Raw genomic sequence first — 22,571 nt, 5'->3', positions numbered from 1 at the left:
CGCCCCACCGACTTACTTTTGGCTTCCCTTTTGGCCGTGACGTCCCTGTTCATGTAGACGTTACTGGCAACCTCTATCAGCAGGGTGATGTTCAACCCGGTGCAATCCTCTAGTTTTTGAAGTTTTTGTTTTGGTCTGGGGTGGCCTGAGCCACGAAGGAGGTGTTTAGTATCTGTTGGCTTTCCTGTGCTTCGGGGTCAAACGGAGGGTCTGTTTCTTAGCTCCTGCTCGGATTCCCCGGAGGAAGGCTTCCTGGCATCGGTGGATGCAGACCTGTCCCTGTCCCTCGTCTGTGGTGAAGTCCCGTGGGGGGCACTTCTTGGGTGCAGCTGTGTTAGCCCAAGACGTAGGGTCCGGGACTCCCGCCGGTGCGTGCTCTTCTGGGTACCGCTCTGCTCCTCTGGTTGTCGTCGTCCTCCTCTGTGTGGAACAGGGTGCGGAGTCACCGTTGGCAGCCTGCCCGGGTTGGCTGCTGAGTCATGAAGAAGGATTCCATGAGGTTTCTCAGAGTGGGATGGGGTGTGATGTTTCCAGCCAAGGAGGTGGGCGGTGGAGAAAGCCTCGTAAGACCTCCAGGAAGTACTGACCCGTCTTCATGGTGCCTCTCAGGTTCTCGAATCTCTCATACTGGCATTTGGAGGGTGCCTGTGCCCGGCCTGGGGCGCAGCCTGGCTGCTGATCCTGGAGAAAGTGGATCCTTTGGGCCTGGGGCACCGGGGAGACTGATGGTGGTGGAATGTCTGGAACCATGGGGGGACCAGGCGTAGACAGCCTTGGGGGAGCAGGATCGGGTCATCCTCAGGATCTCCGGCTAGGATCTGTGGAGGCCGGGCCTTCTGTCGGGCTTCTCTGGGCCACTTGGATGAGGCAGTTAAGACCCTGGCCTGTCCCTGCCTATCGTAGGTGAACTGCACCCAAGTGGGGGAGGGTCTGGGCAATCCCTAGGCAGGAGTCTGTACAGAAACTGGCGAGGGTGTCCTGGTTCTCCTGTTAACAATTTGCCACACCTACCAAACCACTGGGACATCCAGTGTCCCTTCCAAAGGCCATCCGACATCAAACATGGGCCTTTCTCACTCACATCGTGTTCTTAACTGGACAGGATGTATCTTAACTCCACAGTCTCCTGAATACCCCTTCTTGAAATTTTTGATCATGGTCTCGAGGACCATAGGTTTACTCTGCCCCGATCCTGTAGTGATGTTCCCGTGTGCGGCGGCGCAGAGACAAAGGCTGGGTGCCCTTCCAGAGGAGAGACCAACCAGACGCCCACCTGTCCGCTCTCCTGGAGGAGAGTCGGGGGCCTCTTAGCCATAGCGAGTCCGTATAAACCCCGGACTGGCGCCCCGAAGGGCCCGCCCTAGACTCTATGAGGTCACCACAGAAACCGGTTGGGACCCACTCAGACTCCGTAACCCCAAGACCGTGGAGCCACAAACAGGCTGTTCGTTCATTCCTGCACTCACACCGAAGTTACTACAGTTCCTCCCCGGTGGAGGTTCCTGTCCTGTGGGTCTCCCTGCTGGGAGGCCCTGACCTGGGGAATTCCTTTCAGAAATCCCTTTCTGTCCCCCCTTTCAGGAGGTTCCTGACCCGAGGGACCCACCTCACCCCCCCTCCCCCCCGCCCAGGAGTCCCTACCTGTGAGACCTCTCAGAGGTCTCTGGGCAGTGATCAGCCTCCCCTTCCACCCTACGGGAGGGCCTGTCTGGTCCTGGGGCCCCAGGCCTTACCGTCACCCGACACTGGGACCCAGTCCTCACCTGCCAAGTCTCCCTGAGTGTGACCGGTGGGTGTGGCAGGCCTGGTCCGAGGCAACCGGGTGGGACACTGCCGAAAAGTAGCCAGGGTGCGCCTTCTCTGTTACAAACCCTGTTCTGTCAACACCCCGCCGTTGTCCCCAAACCAGTGGCCACCATGGGCCAGCATGTTTGGGTTTCCTGGTCAGGGAACCTGGGCTGGGTCGCCTGACGGAAGAACCAAGCGGCACTCGGAGATCTTGGAGGACAGGAGGTTTATTTAACGCCACGGGCTCAGTGATCTCCAAAGATCTGAGCTCAAACAAAGGTCTTGAGCACAAAGGGGGTAGTTTATACACTTTTATTTTTGTATATGTGGCACTTTTTTGTGCCTGCTGCCCGCTCTGCAGGAGGGAAAACCCGGAATGGGACTGGGACCAGGACTGGGATTCCCCGACTGGATTGGTCAGCCACCTTAGAACACAGATTCCCCTTATCGCCTAGAGTACAGGTGCTTTACCTCTTTGGTTAGGTTTATTCCAAGGCATCTTACGGGTTTTGGTGCTATTGTAAATGGAATTGACTAATTTCTCTTACTGCAGTTTCATTGTTAGCATATAAGAAAGCAGCTGATTTCTGTGCATGGATTTTGTATCCTGTCATATTGCTGTATGAGTTCTGATCATTTAGGGGTGGAGACTTTGGGGTTTTCCACATAGAGTATCATGTTATCTGTGAAGAGACAGTTTGACGATGACTTTGCCAATCCGAATACCTTTTATTCCTTTTTGCTTTCTGATTGCTATTACCAGGGCTTATAGTACTACGTTGAACAACAGTGGTGAGTGTGGGCATCCTCCCCGTGTTCCTGATCTCAGTGGGAAGGCGGTCAGCTTTTCCCCACTGAGAATGATACTCGCTATGGGTTTTCCTTTTGCTCATTTTTAAATTGGGTTGTCTTTTTGTTGAGTTGTCAGAGTTCTTTATATACTCCAGATACAAGTCCCATATCAGATATATGAGAGGCAAAAATTTTCTCCCACTTTGTGTGGTGTTTTTTCATTTCCTTGAAAGAAAAAGAAAAGTTTCCTAATTTTGAAGCAATCCCAATTATTTCGTTTCTCTCTTGTTGTTTGTTCTTTGGTGTTATAGCTTGAACGGTCATTGCCTAATCTAAGATCCTGAAGATTTTACACCTGTGTTTTCTTCTAAAAGTTTTCTAGTCTTAGCTCTTAGACTTTGGTCTGTCATCCATTCTGAGTAAATTTTTGTATATGATGTGAACTAGAGTGAGGTAGAGCGTTAATATTTTTATGTCTTTTGTGTACCACTTGAGAGTATTTTTTTTTTAAGATTTTATTTATTTATTTGACAGAAATCACAAGTAGGCAGAGAGGCAGGTGGGGGGGTGGGGAGAAGCAGGCTCCCTGCCGAGCAGAGAGCCCGATGTGGGGCTCGATCCCAGGACCCTGAGATCATGACCCAAGCTAAAGGCAGAGGCTTAACCCACTGAACCACCCAGGCTCCACGAAAGTATTTTTATATCACCTGGAAACTCCTTTGATCGGTGAACTAATAATTGTTAAGGACCTAGTCTGTGCATGATACTGTGTTAGGTGTTTCACACGCTGGGAAGGATCCTCAAGCAGCCGTTTAATAGAGAAAATACATTTATAGAAAATATAAATTGTGAATAGTCACCTGTGAACGATAACTTCCGGAGGGTTTTGAGAATCGACCGATGCGCGTTATAGAATTCAGGGAAGGAAGGGATCCCGTTGAGTTTAGTTGATCTGAAGCTGATGAAGGCTTCACCAAGAAGATGAAATTGAAGCTGGAGCTTGAGAAACGGGTGAGACTTATGTGAGCTGCACGGAGGAAGGAGCAGCCGAGCAGCTCATGGACAGCCCGAGCAGGACACGGGAAGGCCCGTGCCAGCCGAGCACACAGATGTATGGATCGGGTTGCCTGAAACAGCGCGTTTGTAGAGGTCGGAGAAAACTGAAAGGACGGGTTCCATTGTTCATTCAGCAGATCCCGACTGAGCGCCGTGTGCTGGGCATAGGGCAGTGCACAAAGAGACAAATCTCTCCTTGACAGAAGTGGCGGGTTGTGCTGTGTGCTGTGTGCTGTGGTCGGAGGCAGGAAGGGGGTGAGCAGACAGCGGGGAGGCAGGAGTGCCCTCCTGAGACTGGGCATGTGCCTGGCATGTTCTGAGCACAGCCAAGCAGGCCAGATGGCGAACAGAGAGGATGTGTGACATCAGACCAGAGAGACTGGAGGAGCCCAGAGCACAGGAGGCCGAGTCAAGACGCTGGCTTTTACCAGAGGAGTGACAGGACCTGCCATCTGTTGTTAAAGGATCCTTCTGGCTGCTGTGTTGAGAAGTTGGCCGTAGGGGGCAAGGGCAGAAGCCACCAGCAAGGAAGCCGTGGAGGGGGTAGACTGGGGGGCGTGGTGGAGGTGGGCAGAAGTGACCGGATCCCGAATATACTTCCGGGAATCACCGATGGGATGTCCTGACAGACCGGATGTGGCCTCTGAGACAGGAGTGGAGGGTGGACTTGGCCTTGGCCGGTAGAAAGGATTTTGACCCAACAACTGGTACTGAGGGCACGGCTGCCGGCGGAGATGGGGAAAGTGGGGCCCGAGCAGACCAGGGCCTGAGCACGAGCGTGTCGTTGCCGGTGAAGGTGCTGGACAGACAGCTGGGCACGGGGGTCTGGTGCTCAGGGGAGAGGCAGACACCTGAGATAAATCTGGAAGCTCGTGTTTAGAAATGTGAACCTGCCCACGTGGTTAAGGAAGCCGGTGCAGATGGAGGATGGGGGAGGCCGAAGGGCTGGGCCGTGGGCATCGCAACACGACGAGGCTGGGCAGAGGGGGAAGGTCCGCCTGGTCCTCCCTGGGGAGGCAGAGTCATGCGTGTGGCTTATTTTTATGTTCAATTTGGCTTTTTTTTTTTAAGGATTTATTTTCTGAGATAAACTTGGATTCTTCCTCCTCTTCTGCCTTCTCAGGTCTCTGCAGGAGAGACTAATGCCATGAGCCCCGGGGGTTCCTCTTCAGATCAGCACGCCGCCACGGCGCTCATCTCGGTGTTCCTGGCTTTTAGAAAATCTAGTGTCCCATTTCTCTGTTCTCGCTAGCCCTCCTGCTTCCGTCCTTGTGGCTCTGATCCCCAAACTCTACAGCCATTTTAAGCCTTTTTTTTATTGTTTTTGTTTTCCTTGAACAAGTCCTAGATACCATGTTGTAAGCCTTTTGAGAGCGCAGGGTTATACTCCGTTTCAGTCCAACATCACCAGGCCATAGAAGTTTTCCACTCTCTTCTTCCTTAACTTTCACGAACCAGACCTTGGGCAGGTCTTGAAAACGTAGGAAGCCATCTGTGGCCGTACCTGGTCGGCCGTGAATACACACATCTGTTTCTCTTTTAAGATTTTATTTATTTATTTGACAGAGATCACAAGTAGGCAGAGAGGCAGAGAGAGAGAGAGGGGGAAGCAGGTTCCCTGCTGAGCAGAGAGCCCGATGCGGGGCTCGATCCCAGGACCCTGAGATCATGACCTGAGCCGAAGGCAGAGGCTTTAACCACTGAGCCACCCAGGCGCCCCCCCACCACCTTTTCTTTTTATAAAAGACGCACACCTGTTTCTCGGCAGGGCCCCCCAGGCGGCAGAGGGAGGATGTCCGTCCGTCCCAGGAAGAGAGTCTCCAGCTGACCAGCATCCCCCCGTCACCCACCCTCACCTCCACAGCCGTGAAGAGGGGGCAGCCTCAGAGGGCGTTGGGAGAGGCAGAGGAAGAGGGCAGCTCAGAACCGGAGCACAGCGCCCAGGGGTGAGGGCCGGGGGCAGCAGCGCCGGGCATCGGGGCTCGGTGTCTGGCTGCCTCCGCGCTGCCGATTGTTCTCTCCGTCCTTCTGGGTCCGTCCCTGGGCCTTCCCCACTGTCTGAGCTTGAGATTTTCTTGCTCCCTCCGCGCTTTTCTCCCTTGTAACACCCCCCGCCGCCCCTTCTTCTGCCCATCCCCGACCCTACTTCGTTCCCAGCAGCCAGCCCCTCTCGGGCAACCAGAGGCCAAGGTTCTCGAGTCCACGGCGTTTCCGGACTCTGCTCCACCCTCCAGGTCCCGGCTTGGGCAGCCGGCTGACCCGGTGAGCGTCTCATCCCGTGCCGTCCCCCCTTCGCATTTGGCGGCCCCGCAAGGGGTTCTCACCTACCCCACCCCACAGCTTCTGTGCCCCCGCTTTTAGGACGTGTTTGCATCACAGACCCCTTCCTTCCCGGTAGTGTGTGCCCCGGCGTGCGGCACTGACCGGAGGGGAGCTGCTCCGGTGCAAGCAGCAGGGGGACCCCAGAGCCCTTTCCCCGCACCCCTACCCCTGCTGCCCGACCCCCACCCCCGGGTGCCTCCCAGAGAATCTCCGGGCTCGGGCTCGTGTGTGAACAGCAGCGTGAACCCCCCCTTCTCTGCGGTCCTCAGACTCAGCCTGATGGAAGAGGACGAGGACGAGCTGGAAGCTCACAGCGAGCTCAGCGAAGGATGGCAAGACGCGGACAAGGTGAGCGGGCCCGGCCTCCCTCTCCTTCTAGAACTGGAGGCCGCCCTGACCCAGGAGCCAGAACGGCTTTCCTCTGCTGCCCTCGCGCTGCCCTTTCTCTGAAAGCTGCTCAGGATTTTTTTTTTTTTTTTAAAGAATCACAGCGTAAAGGAGGGAGATTTGTAAGTTGCTTTGTACTCTGCTTGGACTTTCATTAAAGAAGGGAGGGAAGAACAATTAAAAATACCAAAAAGGACTCAAATAACGCTCGCCGCACCCTTAATCTCCGTCTAAAAGATGATGGCAGGACCCTGGCCCCACCGGGCCTCCCCTCACTCCCCCCCCCCCACCCCGTACCTGCTTCCCCAGCAGCGAGCGGCTCCCGCAGGCGCACAAGGAAGCTGTGAGGCGATGCGAGTCCTCGGCCGCACCACCTTGTCAAGTTGGCGTCTCGCTCTCTTTTTTTTTTTTTTTTTTTTTTTAAGATTTTATCTTTTGGCAGAGAGAGGGCGAACACAAGCAGGGGGAGTGGGAGAGGGAGAAGTAGGCTCCCCGCTGAGCAGGGGCTCCATGCCAGGTCCCTGGGACCATGACCCGAGCCGAAGGCAGACACTTACCGACCGAGCCTCCCAGGCGCCCCACGTTAGCTTCTCTCCCCTCCTCGGCCTCTGCATCTGTCAAAGGGAGTTTTGTGACCTGGCGATTCACAGACCTGTACCCCTGGGGATAAAAATACATTATATGTTTATTTAAAAAAAGAGAAACTACAGATAAAAATCAGGGAGAATATGTAGAAGAATGTTGAAAAAGAATTAAAAAGGAGCCTGTGAACTGGGGAGGCGTCTGGGTCTGCTGCTGTTGCGCTCTTCTCTGTTCTTCCGGGAGAAAAAAAAGGCGGAAGAGAACAGTTCAGGGGAATGGAGGGGTTTGTACTGTGGGGGGGAAACAATGATGTCTTCAGAGACTGGGGAGCAAAAAGCTTCTATTGAAACGGTCTTTCCTAAAGATCCCTCAGGGCAAATGCCAGCCTGCGGTTCCCGACGGAGCGAATGGGAGGGACTCCGCTCCTGCCCACTGTCCCCTCCTACCCCGCCCCCCGCGGGTGCAGGGACCCCCCGCGGTTCTTGTCAGCGGTGGGACCGAAGGGCCCGTCTGACTTGCGCCCCCTCCCCCCAGCACTCCTCCCCCAGCGAGCACGGGCTGGACCTCTTAGATTCCACAGAGCTGAACCTTGAGGTGAGTGTCCCCACGCAGGCTGCGGAAGGCAGGGGACGAGGCGCCGCGTGTCTTTGGGAGGAGCTGGCGGGTAACCCGTGTGCCGGGGCAGTAGGTGGCAAGAGAGGCCACAGGCCGTGGCCTGCTCTCTCCGCTGCTCTAGGAAGCTCCGGAGTAGCCGTGGGGAGAGGCTAGGAGGAGAACTAGAGCGGTCGCCGGGAGGAGCTTGTCGTCCCCTTTGCTCTTTGGGCTGTTTTTTCTCTGTTTTCATCTTTCCCGTTCCAGGATTTCTGACCGGATCCTGGGGCCCTCCCCACCTCCACTCCCCACCTCACCTTGGAAAAGGCCCACGGGAGAACACAGCAGAAGGAGCCGTTACTTCCAGGCCCCACCCCGGTCCTTGGGAAGGAGAGGTGGGCTGCGCCTTCCTCGCCTAGCCCTTTCCTCTGATGACGCATCGAGAAGCCTTGGGGGTCCTGTCCTTCCTAACGCTCCCTGGCTCTGTCCCTGTGTTGAGGACGGGGCCTTTTTCTGCTGTGTCGGGGGTGGGGGGGCTTCACCTCAGTCCTGGAGAGGCTCTGCCTCCCTGTGCTGAGCAGAAAGAGCCCAGTAGTTTTCTGTATTTTTGGAACAGCTTTCCCGGCCGCCTTTGTGCCCCAGTGACTACCTCAATAAACCTGTTTCAAGCAGCTGGTCCCCGGGGTGTGGCTTGAGATTGTTCAGCGGATCACATCGGGTTCTTTGCTGGTGTCTTAAGCGGCTCTGCCTCGCTGCCCCGTGGCCTGGTGTACAGACGGACGGACGCTGGCCCTGGACGTGCCCTCAGGTGCCTTCCTGGTGAGGACAGCGCACACCGAGGGGGGTGGACAGAACCCCGACCGGCCGAAGGCGGCCTGTCTCCTGTCACCGACACGGTGAACAGGCCGTACACCTTGGCAGCCTCCATCCAGGGAAATTCATGACTTCAGCCCCAAGACACCTGTTATAACTTGAAATTGCATAGAATCTGTGTCTGAGTTAGAAGGAAACTTGGGAAAGGGCCTCGACATGTCCAACCCCCAAACCCAAGACTTCGACGCTGCCTTTTCCTTTGACCTCATCTGCCTCAGCTAGTTCCTCACCAAGTCCTGTCAGTCCGCAGAACCTCGCCCACCACCCTCTCCGCCCCTTGCCACCGTCATCGCTTACTCCGGCCACCTCTGGAAACCGCCTCCTTGAAACTCTCCTGTTCTTGTTCTCCTGGAGGAGCACAGCACCCCGCTTTCTCTTTGCCCCCCGGCCAGCACTCAGACACGCGCAGACACGCTCGGCACGTTCTGCTTGGACTGTTGAAGCCTCTCCGCCTCCGTTTACGGGTGATCTCTCTTCTTTACCGTCCCGGGCGTCTGCTTTAACTTGGGGTCCTCCCCCTGGTGTCCCAGGCTGGATACAGCCAGTCGCCGGTGGTCTGTGCAAAAGGAGCCACAACTTCCTGTGATCTGGTCGCTCAGCCGAACCGGTTTCTTCTTCCCCTTCCCTTCCTCCCCAGCACCGTCTCCCCCAGACGGACGCCGGGTTTAAGAGTCTGTTTGGAAGGGCCGCTGACCCCCCGGAGAGCTTTGATCTGTATTCAGGGGGAACAGGTCCAGGGAGAGGAGCCCTTCCTGTGGGAACTGCGAACAGAGAGGAAAACGAAGGTGCGGATACCGAGGTCACTGAGGATCCCGGAGGGGAAAGAGTCCCAAGTAATTTAAATACCAGCCAAGCTGAGGTTACTTCCGAGATGGAGAAAGAAACTCAGCAGCTCGGTAAACGTGGTCTTTCTGCACCCAGATAGTGCAGGGGGGCGAACGGAGCCTCAGTCTTAAATAACAGGTAAGTTCCACATCACGCTCCCAACCTGTTCGACACTCTTAACTGAGGGGCCGGGTCTAGGTCCTCTCCCCGGGAACATGAGCTCTGCGATCGCTTGACTGATAGCACGTGTTGGAACGATGCTCTGCCGGGCCCTGAACCCAGAATTAAACCAGCAGCTTCCAACGTCCTGTTTCTTGACCCTCGGGGAGCCCAGTCCCATTGTGAGACAGTCCCAAGCAGCCACATGGAAAGACCATGGTTGGGGGCCCAGCCAGCAGCCCTCGCTGAAGTCCGCGTATGTCCAGTATCAGCCACCAGACGAGCTTCGCGTGTCAAGCAGACCGTTCCGTCCAGCTTCTGAGTCATCCAGCCTCAGCGTTTCTGTGCCTCTTTCAAATTCCTGACCCCCAGAGTCTGAGCACTAGAGAATGTTCACACTAGATGTGGGGCGGTTCGTGATGCAGCACGAGTAACTAAAACAGAACTTCAGAGTCCTAAGACTCCAAAAGTTTGGGCATGTCTGTCAGGTGAAAGAATTATATAAACATTTACCAGTAGTTTTTATTTTTTTTTAAAGATTTTGACAAGACACAACGAGAGCAGCAAGACCAGCAGTGGGAGAGGGAGAAGCAGGCTTTCCACGAGCGGGGAGCCCGATGCGGGTTTCGATGCCAGGACCCTGAGATCATGACCTGAGCTGAAGGCAGAGACTTAACCCACTGAGCCACCCAGGCGCCCCTATTTGTTAGACACATTACACACGCGGTGGCTGGGGTACCAGGGTGGCTCAGTCGGTTAAGTGTCAACTCCAGATTTCAGCTCAGGTCATGAGCTCAGGGTTGGGAGACAGAGCCTTGATTTGGACACATATGGAGTGTGGAGATTAAGATTCTCCCTCCCCCTCTGCCCTGCCCTCCACCCACCCGCCCTGTACACATGCGCTGTTGCTCTTTCGAAGAAAAAAAAAAGAAAAAGTAATGGGTGAGTTAATGAAATAAGTGTTTTGAAATATTAGTACAAAATATCTCTCTGTTCTAAAAAAAAAAAAAAAACAAAGTGAGAAACATTTTTAAATCATGCTCTAACATTTTTGGAGGTTCTTGTTGAAAGTTCAGTTTATTTTGGTCATTATTTTTTATGGTCTACATAACTGGGAGGGGTTCCTCTCAAAACCGTGTAAAAATCCAGATGGAACAGGTGCTCCTTTGGCTGCATTTACTGTTTTGTTTTGTTTTTTAATGAGTTAAAACCCACTGAAATTTTTCCTTTGAAAGACTTAAAACTGGTCAGGAAATAATTTCCAAATACAGCGGCCGTGTGTTTAGAGGGGACGTGCGTGGTTCGGGACCACGCACACCGCAGCGGCAGCTCAGGGCACCGGCGCTGCGGTCCATCATCGGCTCTGGGTTTGCGTCTCTCACTCTGGCCGCGGATCTGGTCCGACGTGAGCATTTGGATCCTGGAGAGCGTACCGGAGTCACTAGTGCTCCCAGAAGTTCACAGTGCTGTGTTCTAACCTTTAAAAGTGAGAAGCATGAATTGGTCTGTCCCGCACGACAGCAGGGGCTATTTTGGGCACCACCGGAGGCACCCCCCGCCCCCCAAAACCCACAGCTCGGCGGGATGAAGCACCTCATCCCGGTAAACCTCTTGCCGAGCAGCAGCCCCGAGTGCCCAGGCGCAAGCCAAGGGGGATTTGGAGCTGAAGGCAGCTTGGGTGAGAGAAGCGGAGGCCGCTGCACAGGCTGACCTCACCTGGGTCGACAGGTGACACCAAGCAGTGCCTTTCAGGGGACTGCTGTGCCTTGCCTGTTAGCTCACTGTTGAGTAATAGCCCCCCCTTTTTTTTTAAAGATTGGAAAGAGCAAGCACATGTGTGTGGCATGTACATAAACACACACACGTATAAACACACACACATACACAGGAGCTTGGTGGGGGCTGAGAAGCAGACTCCCAGCTGAGCAGGGAGCTTAATGCCAGGAACCTGGCGCCATGACCTGCGCCGAAGGCAGACGCTTAACCCACTGAGCCACCCAGGTGCCCCGAATAGTAGCTTTTAATTATTTTAAATATTGCTCAATTAAGACTTTTTTCTTATTAATGTTTGTTGAGACCAGGAGCTCTGCCAGAAGGGGAGTTGGTGGTATCCTCTCCTAACTAAATCATAAAGCGAAGAGATTTTTTTCAGATAGTCTCGGGCTAACAGGTAAGTCATCCTGCGTTTTGCATTCCGGCAAGCACTGCCTGGGGATGTTGGAGGATGAAAGGAGCAGCTGTTGTTCTGGGGTGGCCCCAGAGGATACGGGAGGCGGGACTGGGGAAGGTTTATTTTCTCAGGAGACATTTTGAAGTCTTCCTTGACCTCTGTAGGTCCTTGCCTGGGGCAGGGCGGCACACAAGGTCTGGAAAGGACCCACAAGAGTCTGTCTCGAGCAGAGATTCCCTGTGAGCCGCCGGTGTGGAGCTGGCCTGGCCAGAGACGCAGGTCCGGAAGGGCGGGGGTCAGCCGGGAGCCGAGCCCAGAGGAGGGGCCGACCAGCCGGAGGGAGCCTGGGACACCAGAGAAGACCCCCGGGCTGCCAAGGAGCCCTGAATCCTGGGGAGCGTGCATGGGCTTGACGGCGGTAGGAGAGAGCCCGCCAAGGGGCTGCGTGGGGGAGCAGCGGCGGGAGGAAGAGAGCATCTGTCCCGCAGAAGCAGCGCGCGTCGGGGATGGGGCAAGCCCGGCCGTGGGCCTGAGCACAGGTTCTCACGGATGCGGCAGAGACCGCTCGATTTTGATCAAAACCTTGTCAGTTAACATTTTTCAATGTGGGGGAGGCCGTTCGGCACAGTTGTAACAGCGTAGGTCCCGGGGCTAAAACTTCTGTCCAATTCCAGCTTCACCGGGTACCAGCCTTGCGCCCGGGGCGCGTCACTTCCTCAGGAGGTCACTGCGAGTGTGGCGCTGCTCTGCGGGACCTGCTCAGAGCAACCCTAGCACGTGGTGCACACCCCGTGCACACTGCGCTCATGGCTCCCTTGATAGGGGCGCACAGATGGCCTTTCCACAACATTTAAAATACTTGTGAGAAGATCAGTTAACGAGCCTCACTCTGCAAACTCAGGTGGGGAGGGTCTCCTAGGGTGACGGTCACCAGGGTCGCCTGGCTGGCTGCGTCCGTGGAGCGCGCGACTCCGGATCTCGGGGCTGTGAGCAGGAGCGCCGCGTGGGGTGTGCAGGTTACTTAAAAATAAGATCGTAAAGGAAAAAAACCCTGGTCTGCAGCATTCCCGGAGGGCTGGAGCCAGCCTGGGAGGCAGAGTGTAACCCGCGGGGGGGGGGTCTGCGGCTTCACCAGGCGAGGCGGCTCCGTCCGAGCTTGCAGAACTAGGAAACTGTGGCACCAGTCCAAGCCCCGCGGGCCCAATTCCGGAGGCTGACGGAGCAGTTATTACCGCAGAGGGACGGGAGCGGTGTGTGGCTGCAGCAACCTCACCGAGAAAGCCTGAGCTGCCTGCGGCCATGATCAGACCCGTGTCCTCGGACGTGTGCCTTTGGGTCCAAAAGGGAACGGGTCCAGCAACGTGGGCCCAATGATAACGGGCTTCTGGTGGCAGCTGTAATGACCCGTGTCTCTGGAGCTCAAAATTCTGGAAACTGTTCAGGAATAGCCAAGAGAGTTTTGAGGAAGGACAAGGGTCATCACATCAAAACAAAAGCGTTTCACTCGGTCCCCTGCAGAAGTGAAACAGAACTTAGCAGATGCTTCCACGGGTCAGGAAAGAGGATCCAGAAGTAGGTCATTTGTAAGCATTTATGGTCAAGGTGGCCCTTCAGAACCGCGGCCCCTGTACCCGAAAGGTCACCCTGTCCTACACCATCCGCAGATTAAATTCTTCAGGGGCTAAAAGGAAGCCCTTGGTAGAGTTTGGGATAAAAGCAAGACTCAGAATGTTATTTTTATAATTTGGGCTTCCTGAGTCATGCACAAAATCCAGAAATGATCAAATATGGACATTCTGAACCTCATGAGAAAATGGGGGAGGGGCATGGGAAGGAGTGGGAAAGTAAAGGAACTTTGAGGTTTTCTATGTTGTTTGAAACCGTCTACAGTGAGAACTTACTGAGGCACAGTGTGGCTTACAAGACAAAATGGAAGATGTGGGTGAGTAGTTGTGCCACTGCTTTTTGTCCCACCCACCAAGCCGTGCTCTGCCCTCCCGTGCTCCGGCTCTCCAAGACCATTGTCGCCCCAGGGCTTAGCGTCAGCCCAGCAGGACGTCCCCAGGCAGCCACCGCCCATGGCCCACCGCCAGTCAGAGAAGGAAATGTTCACTCCGGGAAGGCTTCCTGGAGGTGGTGGGGTTTGGGCCTTGCAAGGTGGGGACGGTTTCAGCGGGTGGGAGGAGGGCTTCCGGGCAGGGGAGGCCGAGGTTGCGAACGTCCCTGAGCTCCGCATCCGCCCCGAGCTGGGCTCCTGCCCTCGGAGGGCAACAGCAGCGGAGGAAGTGGCGCCAGCGGGAATGGGTCAGGTTTGGAGATGGGTCCGTGGGATCCGAGCGAAGGTCACGGGGTTGACAGGGTGTTCGTTGGGCCGGAGCAGTGAAGGGATTGACCCGGAGGCCCTCCTTCCCTGAGCTTTCGGTCGTGGGTGGGAAAACCGTCTGTCCAAGAGCCGTTTTGGTGTCTGCCTCACATGGGATCGAACGCACTGGAACGGGCACGCGGGCAAGTGTGGCCTCACAGGACCGTGGTTCTGGGGCCGGGCCACATCTCGGTTCTGACCACACCTTAGCCCAAAAAAGTCCTCGGCCCAGGCCCTCGGCTCTAACCCTGGTTCACCAAACTCCCCTCAAGCTTGGCACAGGCCAGGACAAGAGGCAAAGCGTCCCGCCCGCAGCAGCATCCCGGCGCGTGTCGCGTGTCTGTTCTATGAACTTACAGAAGCGAGAGCGCGGTTCGGAGTGATGCTTTGCGGAAAGAGACGGCTTGAGTCAGGGAAGCGACAGGAGGAGCGGGACGAAGCCCGAGGTGGTCAGAGGGGAAGCCCTTAGGGTTTCGGGACAGGCTGGAGATGCAAGAAGAGCCCCAGGGGACTGTGCCTCGGGCCCAAGCCGCAGGAAGCCCCTTGCCCTCCACTGCCGGGTTGGCGCGGGGGAGGCTGCAGAGGGGGCAGAGGGCAGTTTGGGGTACGTTCATGACGGGCATCCTAGAGGGGACACTAGGCGGACAGCTGGACGTGATGAAGCCACGGGCGGGAAGGAGGCTGAGCTAGAGTCAGCAGAGGCAGCGGGCTGCAGGCTCTCACCTTCCCACCCCTGCTGGCTTCCCCCAAACTCCCGCACCTTCCCCCACCTAGCTGGGAGGAGGGGGCCAGAAGCTTCTTCTGTAAGGACCTATTTTACTGTCCCTGCTCCCCTCCCCCAGCGGACTTAAAAACAAGTCCCAGAAACCAGCTCCAGGTGTGAAGGCCAAGAAAAACAAGGCTGTACCCACCTGGAGTCTAGCCCGGACATAAGTACAGCCATCTTGGCAAAGCAAAAGCTGGCACCTTGCACTGTAAGCGTGGGTCAGCATAAGAATGGCCATCCTGAAGGCCTGGAAGCCATTTTACTGAGCGTCCCTAACCAGCCCACACTGCAGGGGGTAACTTGAGATAAGAGAAAGTAGCTAAAACCTGGAAAAACAACTTAATCGTATACCACCAGGCCGGTTAGGTCAATGCTGCCACAGGGACCACAGGGATCACTTGCAGAGATCACAATCCTGCAAGACAGGAGTCTCCCTTGGTTTGCAAATGTCCTGGTGATTTACAACAAAAAGGGCTATCTCTTCAATGGCCCAATTTCCAGAGACAAATGGCTCAGTTTCTCAAGGCCTAAGGTCGCCCCATAAAACTGAAGGAAAAAAATTTTAAATTTAAAAAAATTCTTCTTAAAAAAAAAAAACAAACAAACAAACTGAAGGAGGCTGAGGCAGGAGGAAATGTAAATAAATTTCTTCTAAACCTAAATCTCACTTAACTGCCAGGATGGCTCCAGGGTGGCGCCAGGGTGGCAAAAGGTTAAACAAAGTTAAACTGTCCAAGTGGGGCACAGGATAGGTACGTAGCCATGAAGAAGTGCCTTGGAAATGCTGTATAAACCCTTGGCTCTGAGCGCTCGGAGTCCTTGTTGAAACTCGCTGCGCCGGGCGGATACTTGGACCCCAGCTGGCTGGAAATAAGCCTCGCTCTGTGACTGGCATTATCGAGAGTGTTCTCTGTCTAACTGAGGGGTGGTCGATTCCGTACCCTACCACTTCCTAAGGAGAGACCAGGGACCCCTGGTTCTTCCCTCTCCCGCCCCTCGGGCTTCCAGGGCCTGCCCAGGTGGCTGCGGAGACACAGCGCTGGCGAAGGACCCTGAGCCGCGGCCCCGCTCACGGGCAGCACAGTTTCTGGTGCGGGGAGGACCTTGTTGCCGTGGCTTTGTCACGCAAGGAAGGGGGTCCACTGCCCTGTGTTGGCCAAGCCGGGGCAGACAGAAGAGGAAGTGGGGCGGGGGCGTGGAGAACACCGAGCCCCGCGGCTCCCCGGGGCCGCTCACACATGAAAACTTCCTGCGGTGAGAACGGAAGCCCCGGTGCTGCCCCCGCCGCGCCCGCTGCCAGAGCGGGGGCCGGAGGGAAGCCATGGACCGGCCCCGGGCCCCAGTCCTGCTGTCGGTGCTGCTGACGTTCTGCATCACTGCTGGTGAGTTGGGGGCCAGGAGAGAAGCGGAGGACGTGGCGGTAGCGGGAGGCCTGGCCCCGGGGGCCCTGCTACGTCTGTATCCCGCAGGGACTCCTGAGGTGTGGGTGCAGGTTCACATGGAGGCCGCCGCGGCCCCGACCTTCACCGTCCGCTGCGGATTCCTGGGCTCTGGCTCCATCTCCCTGGTGACTGTGAGCTCGGGGGGGCCTGATGGGGCCGGAGGGACTAGGCTGGCCGTTTTGCACCCAGAATTCGGCATCCAGCAGTGGTCCCCGGTCCGCCGGGCCCACTGGGAGACCAAAACCAGCATCTCCCTCGCTGTGGAAGAAGGCTCTGAGGGGAGAAGCTCCGGCGCTAACACCACCTTCTGCTGCAAGTTTGTTTCCTTTCCCGAGGGCTCCCAGGAGGCCTGCGGGAGCCTCTTCCTCAGCACAGACCAAGGTGGGGTCGAGGAGAGGGGCCGGGGGGTGGGGGGGCCAGGGAGGGACACCGGGGCTCCAGCCAGCCGTCTGGTACGCCCCTTTGTCTGTACCCAGGGCTCCCTGCCCCGACGCCAGCTCCCATGCTGCGGGCGGACCTGGCCGGGATCTTTGGGGTGTCGGGGCTCCTCCTCTTTGGCTGTGTCTACCTCCTCCACCTCCTGCATCGGCAGAGGCACTGGTGAGACCCAACCCCCGTCGGGCCCAGTGTAAACCCCCGCAGCGGCAGGCCAGCCCCCTGCTCCGCCGCCGCTAACCCGCTCACTCTGCCAGGTCCGTCAGCAAGGCCCAGCCGCCCCTCGCCAGCCCCCAGCCACAGGCGCGAGCAAGGGTGAGGACTGGGGAGCAGAGAGGCCGCAGCCGGGGGAGGGCAGGTCCTGGGGAGCAAAGCCTGACTTGGGCCTCCTTCCCCGGCACCCCTGCAGGCGGCCGGTCAAGTCCCCCTGGTCTCTCCGCGCGCGCCCTGCACCGCCGTCCCCGCCAGCCGCTACTGCCCGGCCACTCTGGACCTGGTGCCCCCGCGCCAGCCGCCGGCCCGCTGGGCACCCCTGCCCGCCTCGACTCGCAACAGCTTCGTCTCCGTGGAGAACGGACTTTATGCTCCGGCCGGAGAGAGCCCTTTCCAAGCTGGCCCCAACCTCGTCCCTTTCCCGGACTCTCTGGGGCACAGGGCCGCGGAGGGGCATTTAGGGGTGCGATGAGACGGACCCCAAGCCCGCTTGGGCCTCCTCTCCGACCTCTGGGACCCCCTGCTGGGGCCTGTGCCCCGGGGGCAGATCGTCTTTGCACATCTGGTTTTAGTCTCAGGCCTGCAGAAGTGTCTCCACACGCGCCCCGCCCAGGCCCCCTCGCTGCGGATGTGGTCAGCATGTGTGCACGTGTGGGTACGTGTGGGCACATGTGTATCTACGTGAGGTGACAAAAATCCCATCCCAGGTCGTTTCCTGTTTTCAAGTCCCCAGCCCTCACAGGTGATGAGGATAACTAAGTGAAAAAAAATAAAAAAAGTGGTTTCTGACTGCGGCCTCCATTGGACCTTTTCTTGTTTTAAGGGGTGGAGAAGTTAGAGACGGTTTTGACCCCTGGGGGCAGGGGCCAGGTGTGACTTTGATGGTGACAGGGCCTCAGGATGTGAGCTCTCACCTGCCCACCGCGCCCCCCCACCCCAGCCGGGGTGTTCCTGGCGGGGGGGGGGGGGGGGGGGGAGTCCTGGCCCTGCAGACCTTGTGAGGGACACAGGGGACTGAGGGCGGCGGGAGGATCCCTACTCAAATCTGGCCACATGCTAGAGTAGCAAGGACTCCTGGTTCTTCAACCTGGAAAGAGCAGCCCCTGTGGCCCCAGTCCGGCGCTCGGAGACGGTCCGCCGACGGGGTCCTGACGCTGCCTCCCACAGAATTCAGGGGTGGGCGACTGCCCTCGTGTCTGCGCACAGTAGCTTCCTCCCGCTCCTCTGTTACTAGGGCACCAGCACTATTCCCCGCGGGCTGCTTGGGGGGTGGGTAGAGGCCCGGTCCACACAGGGACTGCGCACACACACCCCCTGCGCCTCATCACACCTTCGCCCCAGGAGAACATGGGGTCAGCGGTGCAAGCGGCGAGCCCCCATGGGAACCTGGCAGATTCCGGGGCAGGGGGTACAGAATGGTCCTGGAGCCAGGCTCAGAGCGCACCCCAACCACGATGAACGCTAGCGTGGGGGAGGGGACGCCTGTCACTCCATGCCTTCTTTGGTTCTGCTTGTGGGACATCCCGGCCAGTGCCACCTGCCAAGCCAGGAAGCACTCCCTCTGCCTGGGTGAGGAAGGGGCTGCCCGGAGCCTGGGCCCAACCGCAGAACCTTCCAGGGAACTCAGCTCACCCTTCCAGGCCGTGCTAATGTGGCCTTCCCAAGACCCAGCCCCGCCGGGCCAGGACTACCGGGGCTAGCAGCTCTACCCCTACCCACACCGGGGAGAGGGTGGGCCCCGCTTCCTCCTCAAGGGATCATCCTCTGCCTCTCAGAAGCGCTCAGCACCGGCCTAATCAGCTCGGTGGCCCCTGCAGAGCTGGGGGCTCCAGAGAGAGGTGGGGGGTTGCGGAGCTCCCTGGGGAGGGTCAGGGAGACGTGAGGCAGGGCCCGGTTGCCGTAGGACCCTGTCAGGACCAGGGATCGGGGTGTGGGCACAGACGGGCTTGCAGGGCCTTGGGGGGCTCCCGGGGAACCCTCGCTTCTCTAGGAGGGGAATGTTCATAAGACAAAGGGAGCGGATCCCTGGCCTGAACCCGACTCCACCCCGGGGTCCCCTGCCCACCTTGGGGTCAGGGAGCGACCCCCGGACGCGAGCTGGTCTCCCACAAGCTCAGAGCCACTGCCAGCCTGGTCACTGCGGTACGTGAAACCGAGGAGCCAGAAGGGTCCATGCTGGCCTGCCCCACACTGGCCAGCCCCTCACCCCAGAACCGGCAGCGGCACTGAGGGCCCAGCCAGGCGAGCGGAGTTGCAGCCCCGCAGGCACCCTTCGTGATTACAGTCTGCTCTGCTCATTCCACGCATGTGGCCGTTGAGGCCCGAGAGAGGGGACTCGCTCACTGCGGAGGGGCCCGGCCGCGCGGTGCACCGTGAACGGTTTCCAGGGTCCCTCTGCAGCGGATACCAGACCCTCCCGAGGGAAGAGCATCTTCGCAGTCTATCCGGAATAGGCATCTCGGCGGGGAAAGGATAGAGCGACCCCCCACGCCTCCGCACCGGGTCCCCCAGCACTGCAGCTGGCCCAACCCACCACCCCGGACACCAGCTGGCTCCTCCCGAGTGGCCCTCAGGACGGCCCCGCCTCGCAGCGACTCTGTCCATGTCAGTTGCTGCAGCGTGACCCCGCCCCACCCCAAATAGGTGTGTGACCTCAGGACATGTGGTAAAAACTTTCTTACAAACATGGCCCATCAGTTTACATCTGGAGGGTCAAGGTTTTACTGGACGGTAGAGAATCACCTTATCTTGACGACAGCGAGCCCCCCGAGGTCCGGGAAACCTTGCTTCCAAATTCCTTAGAGACCTACGCTATCTCCAGCCCCCGCTTCGCAGTCGGTCACTCACAATCCCGAGGGCACCTCTTTCTGCCCACAGGTCCTATCCCAGGGCTGTAATAAAAACTTTTTTGCACCAAAAACATCGCGAATTCTTGACCGTTCGCCTGGCAGCCGCACGTCACTAGTACCCCTACCCTCTGTGCGGCCCACTGTCCCCACAGGTCTGTCCCTGCCTCTCGGCTCTGCACCCTCAGCAACCCCCTTTCCGGACTGGCCCCTGGCCTGGGGAGGAGCCAAGGTGCCTGGCAGGTACTTCCCTTCTAGGGACCAGTGGGAAGAGTCGATAGCCCAGAAGGTGTGCTGGGACCTGGACACCACCTCCTCCTGCTGAGTGTGAAACTTCTGGCCCTGCAGGCCAGGAAGAGTTGAACCCTTCCTGGGGTTCGCTGCAGGGCGCTGAAGGACATGGCCTCGCCCCAGCCGAGTTGGGGTGTCCGTCCTGCTCATGCTGACTTCCACGGTGCCTGGTGGGGGCCTGGGACCTTGAGAGCAGAAGCAGGGCGGAGGCGCATCTGAGGGCTCAGCCAGTGGGACAAGTGACAGGCCCTGGCCTGTTTTCTGGGCCTCTCCCAGGGGCCATGGGAGAGTAACTCCTCAATGAGAAGCCGCAGGCTGTGATCCGGCTCCCAGCACGGGGACACACGAATGCACGGGGCACTAGGTGTGCTGGCCCAGCCAAGGGCAGGGGGAGGTTCTCCAACTTCAGGTTCTGGGCACACCCTGCTAAGGGGGACTAGTGACATCTGGAATGTCCACAACAGGGCCCTCAAACTGCCTCATTTCAACACCTGCGAAATGAATCTCAAATCTGGGTGGTTTGGAGAAAAAAGTAAACAGACAACATTACAAATATTAAAAGAAAAAGATCAAAGTGGTGTGAGAAGGCATGGTGGGGCCTCTAAGTCGGTGACACTTAAAATAGAACCTAAAGCTGCGTGGGAACTCTTTAGGTTCTGTGCAGAGACCACGCCAGGCAGGCCGGGAGAGACGTGTCCCACAGCCCGGGTTAAAAGGAGCCTGGCCTGGCAAGGGCCCCAAGCAGGTCAGTGCGTCTGAAATAGGGCGAGGGAGGGAATAGGCAAAGCACCTGGAAGGAGCGTGGGTTTTATCAGAAGGGCAGTAGTCAGATCAGATCAGAGAGACATCCTTACAAAGGGAGCCTGTGGGGAGGGGGGGAGAAGACTTGTGAAGAAGTCGGGAGAACTGGTGAGCTACTGCAACGGTCCAGGTGGGAGGTGGGGCGTCCCAGCACGGAGGGCAGAATGGAGATGGAAAGCAGCAGGTGATTCAAAATGTGTTCTGAAGGCAGAGTTGTTCCTGGCTGTGGGGAGAGGGGTTGAGGGTGGTCTCAGGGGTTATGGCCAGTTGTCTTGCATGAGCCACTAGGTAGGAGAAATGCCATTTGTTTCAGTGGAAGACTGGAAGGAGCATTTCCAGGGAAAGGGTGACGAGGGGCCAAGAAGAGAGAGCTTGAGTTGAGATGCCGGACACACAAGTGAGGTACATACAGCCGACTGATGCCTCGTCAGAGCCCAGGCAGCGTCTCAGGAAGGGGCCAGAGCTGTGCCCTAAATCTTGACGAGAGAAAGTGAAGTCCCAAGTAAACGGAGCCATAGACCATGTGCATAAATCAAAGGCTCATTGTTACAAGGTCTATTCTCCCCCAAATGATCTATAGAATCAGAGCTTTCTTAATCAAAATTCCCCAGGCTTCTTAAAAAAAAAAAAAAAATGTCAAAGTGACAGGTAACAGTCTTATTGCCACACAAGTAGGCTTAAGCTGCCAATTTCACAGCAGAATTTGATCTAAAATAACAGATTCTTACGTTGTGAGCTTTATTTCTAACTTGCTTTTTCTTTTTTTAGATTTTATTTATTTATTTGACAGACAGAGATCACAAGCAGGAACAGAGGCAGGCAGAGAGCGAGGGGGGAAGCAGGCTCCCCGCTGAGCAGAGAGCCTGATGCGGGGCTCGATCCCAGGACCCTGAGATCATGACCTGAGCTGAAGGCAGAGGCTCAACCCACTGAGCCACCCAGGCGCCCCCAAATAAATAAAATCTTAAAAAAAAAAAAAAAAAACCACCTCAACATACTCAATACTCAGTAACCAAAATCTCAACTTTTAAAAACTGGACAAAAGATTTGAAGAGATACTTCATCAAAGAAGAAATACAGGCCGCTCAGTCATTAAGTGTCTGCCTTTGGTTCAGGTCGTGATCCCTAGGTCCTGGGCTCCAGCCCCGGCATCGGACTCCCCGCTCAGTGGGAAGCCTGCTTCTCCCTCTCCCACTCCCCCCGCTTGTGTTCCCTCTCTCGCTGTGTGTCTCTCTATCAAATAATAGAATCTTTTAATTTTTTTTAAGAAATTTTATTTGACAGAGAGAGATCCCAAGTAGGCAAAGAGGCAGGCAGAGAGAGGGGGAAGCAGGCTCACTGCTGAGCGGAAGGCAGAGGTTTTAACCCACTGAGCCACCCAGCTGCCCCTAATAAATAGAATCTTTAAAAAAAAAAAAAAAAGAAAAAAAAAACGCAAGAGATACAGGTAGCAAATAATCATGGGAAAGGAACTTCAAAATTGTTAGTCATCAGGGAAATGCAGATTAAAACCACAGCAAGGTACAACACCAAGAGCCAGTGACCACGTGGAGCAAATGAAACTCCTGAACTTTGCACGCAGGGATTCAGGATGGCAGAAACGTAAATTAGAGCCAGAACATTCCAGAGACTCTCAGGCCCCAGGTGCGGTAGGTTGTGGACCCTGAATGCAGCCGGAACCAAACAACAACAACAAAAGGTACAATGGCTTTGGAAAAACATTTTGGCAGATTCTTGGAAATGTTAATTCATACGCACATTTGACCCAAGGGTCCCTCCTGTACGTATTTACCCCACAGAAACGAAAACTTGCTCTCACACAAACCGCACTAATGTTCACAGCAGCTTTATGCGTAATCCCCCAAAACTG

General features: G+C 56.6%; 2 protein-coding genes and 1 long non-coding RNA gene across 9 annotated transcripts in view; 2 read left to right on the top strand and 1 right to left on the bottom strand.

The window, feature by feature from the left end:
• Window positions 1–8,202, top strand: part of STAG3 (stromal antigen 3) — a 36,512-nt gene extending 28,310 nt beyond the window's left edge. For 2 of the 4 annotated variants that reach the window (XR_006605249.1, XR_006605248.1), the window contains exons 30-34: window positions 5,405–5,582; window positions 5,794–5,898; window positions 6,228–6,306; window positions 7,292–7,521; window positions 7,786–8,202. Coding sequence is in view for 2 of the 4 variants with exons in the window: in XM_004761490.3 (XP_004761547.1) it covers window positions 5,405–5,582; window positions 5,794–5,898; window positions 6,228–6,306; window positions 7,462–7,521; window positions 7,786–7,794 (431 nt within the window). In the remaining 2 variants the exon portion in view is untranslated. The remainder of the gene's footprint in view (window positions 1–5,404; window positions 5,583–5,793; window positions 5,899–6,227; window positions 6,307–7,291; window positions 7,522–7,785) is intronic. The other 2 variants (XM_045075047.1, XM_004761490.3) reach the window with 2 other exon arrangements.
• Window positions 8,203–10,433: 2,231 nt separating this feature from the next.
• LOC106006710 overlaps window positions 10,434–22,571 on the bottom strand; it is a 34,713-nt gene continuing 22,575 nt past the window's right edge. For both annotated transcript variants that reach the window (XR_006605253.1, XR_001180982.2), the window contains one exon: window positions 10,434–10,853. This is a non-coding gene — a long non-coding RNA (uncharacterized LOC106006710). The remainder of the gene's footprint in view (window positions 10,854–22,571) is intronic.
• Window positions 14,854–17,552, top strand: PVRIG (PVR related immunoglobulin domain containing). Of its 3 annotated transcripts, none has more exons than XM_004761493.3 (5): window positions 14,855–16,055; window positions 16,143–16,496; window positions 16,592–16,715; window positions 16,808–16,865; window positions 16,960–17,552. In XM_004761493.3, the coding sequence occupies exons 1-5, from the start codon at window positions 15,995–15,997 to the stop codon at window positions 17,233–17,235; spliced, it is 873 nt and encodes a 290-aa protein (XP_004761550.1). In that variant the 5' UTR covers window positions 14,855–15,994; the 3' UTR covers window positions 17,236–17,552. The 3 variants fall into 3 exon arrangements, with proteins under 3 accessions (XP_004761548.1, XP_004761550.1, XP_004761552.1); XM_004761495.3 differs by having other exon boundaries at window positions 14,856–16,055; window positions 16,305–16,496; XM_004761491.3 differs by having other exon boundaries at window positions 14,854–16,496.

Source organism: Mustela putorius, unplaced genomic scaffold, assembly GCF_011764305.1.
Source record: "Mustela putorius furo isolate JIRA1106 unplaced genomic scaffold, ASM1176430v1.1 tig00000139_pilon_pilon_pilon, whole genome shotgun sequence".
Lineage (NCBI taxonomy): Eukaryota > Metazoa > Chordata > Mammalia > Carnivora > Mustelidae > Mustela > Mustela putorius.
This window is presented reverse-complemented; position numbering and strand designations above follow the sequence as displayed.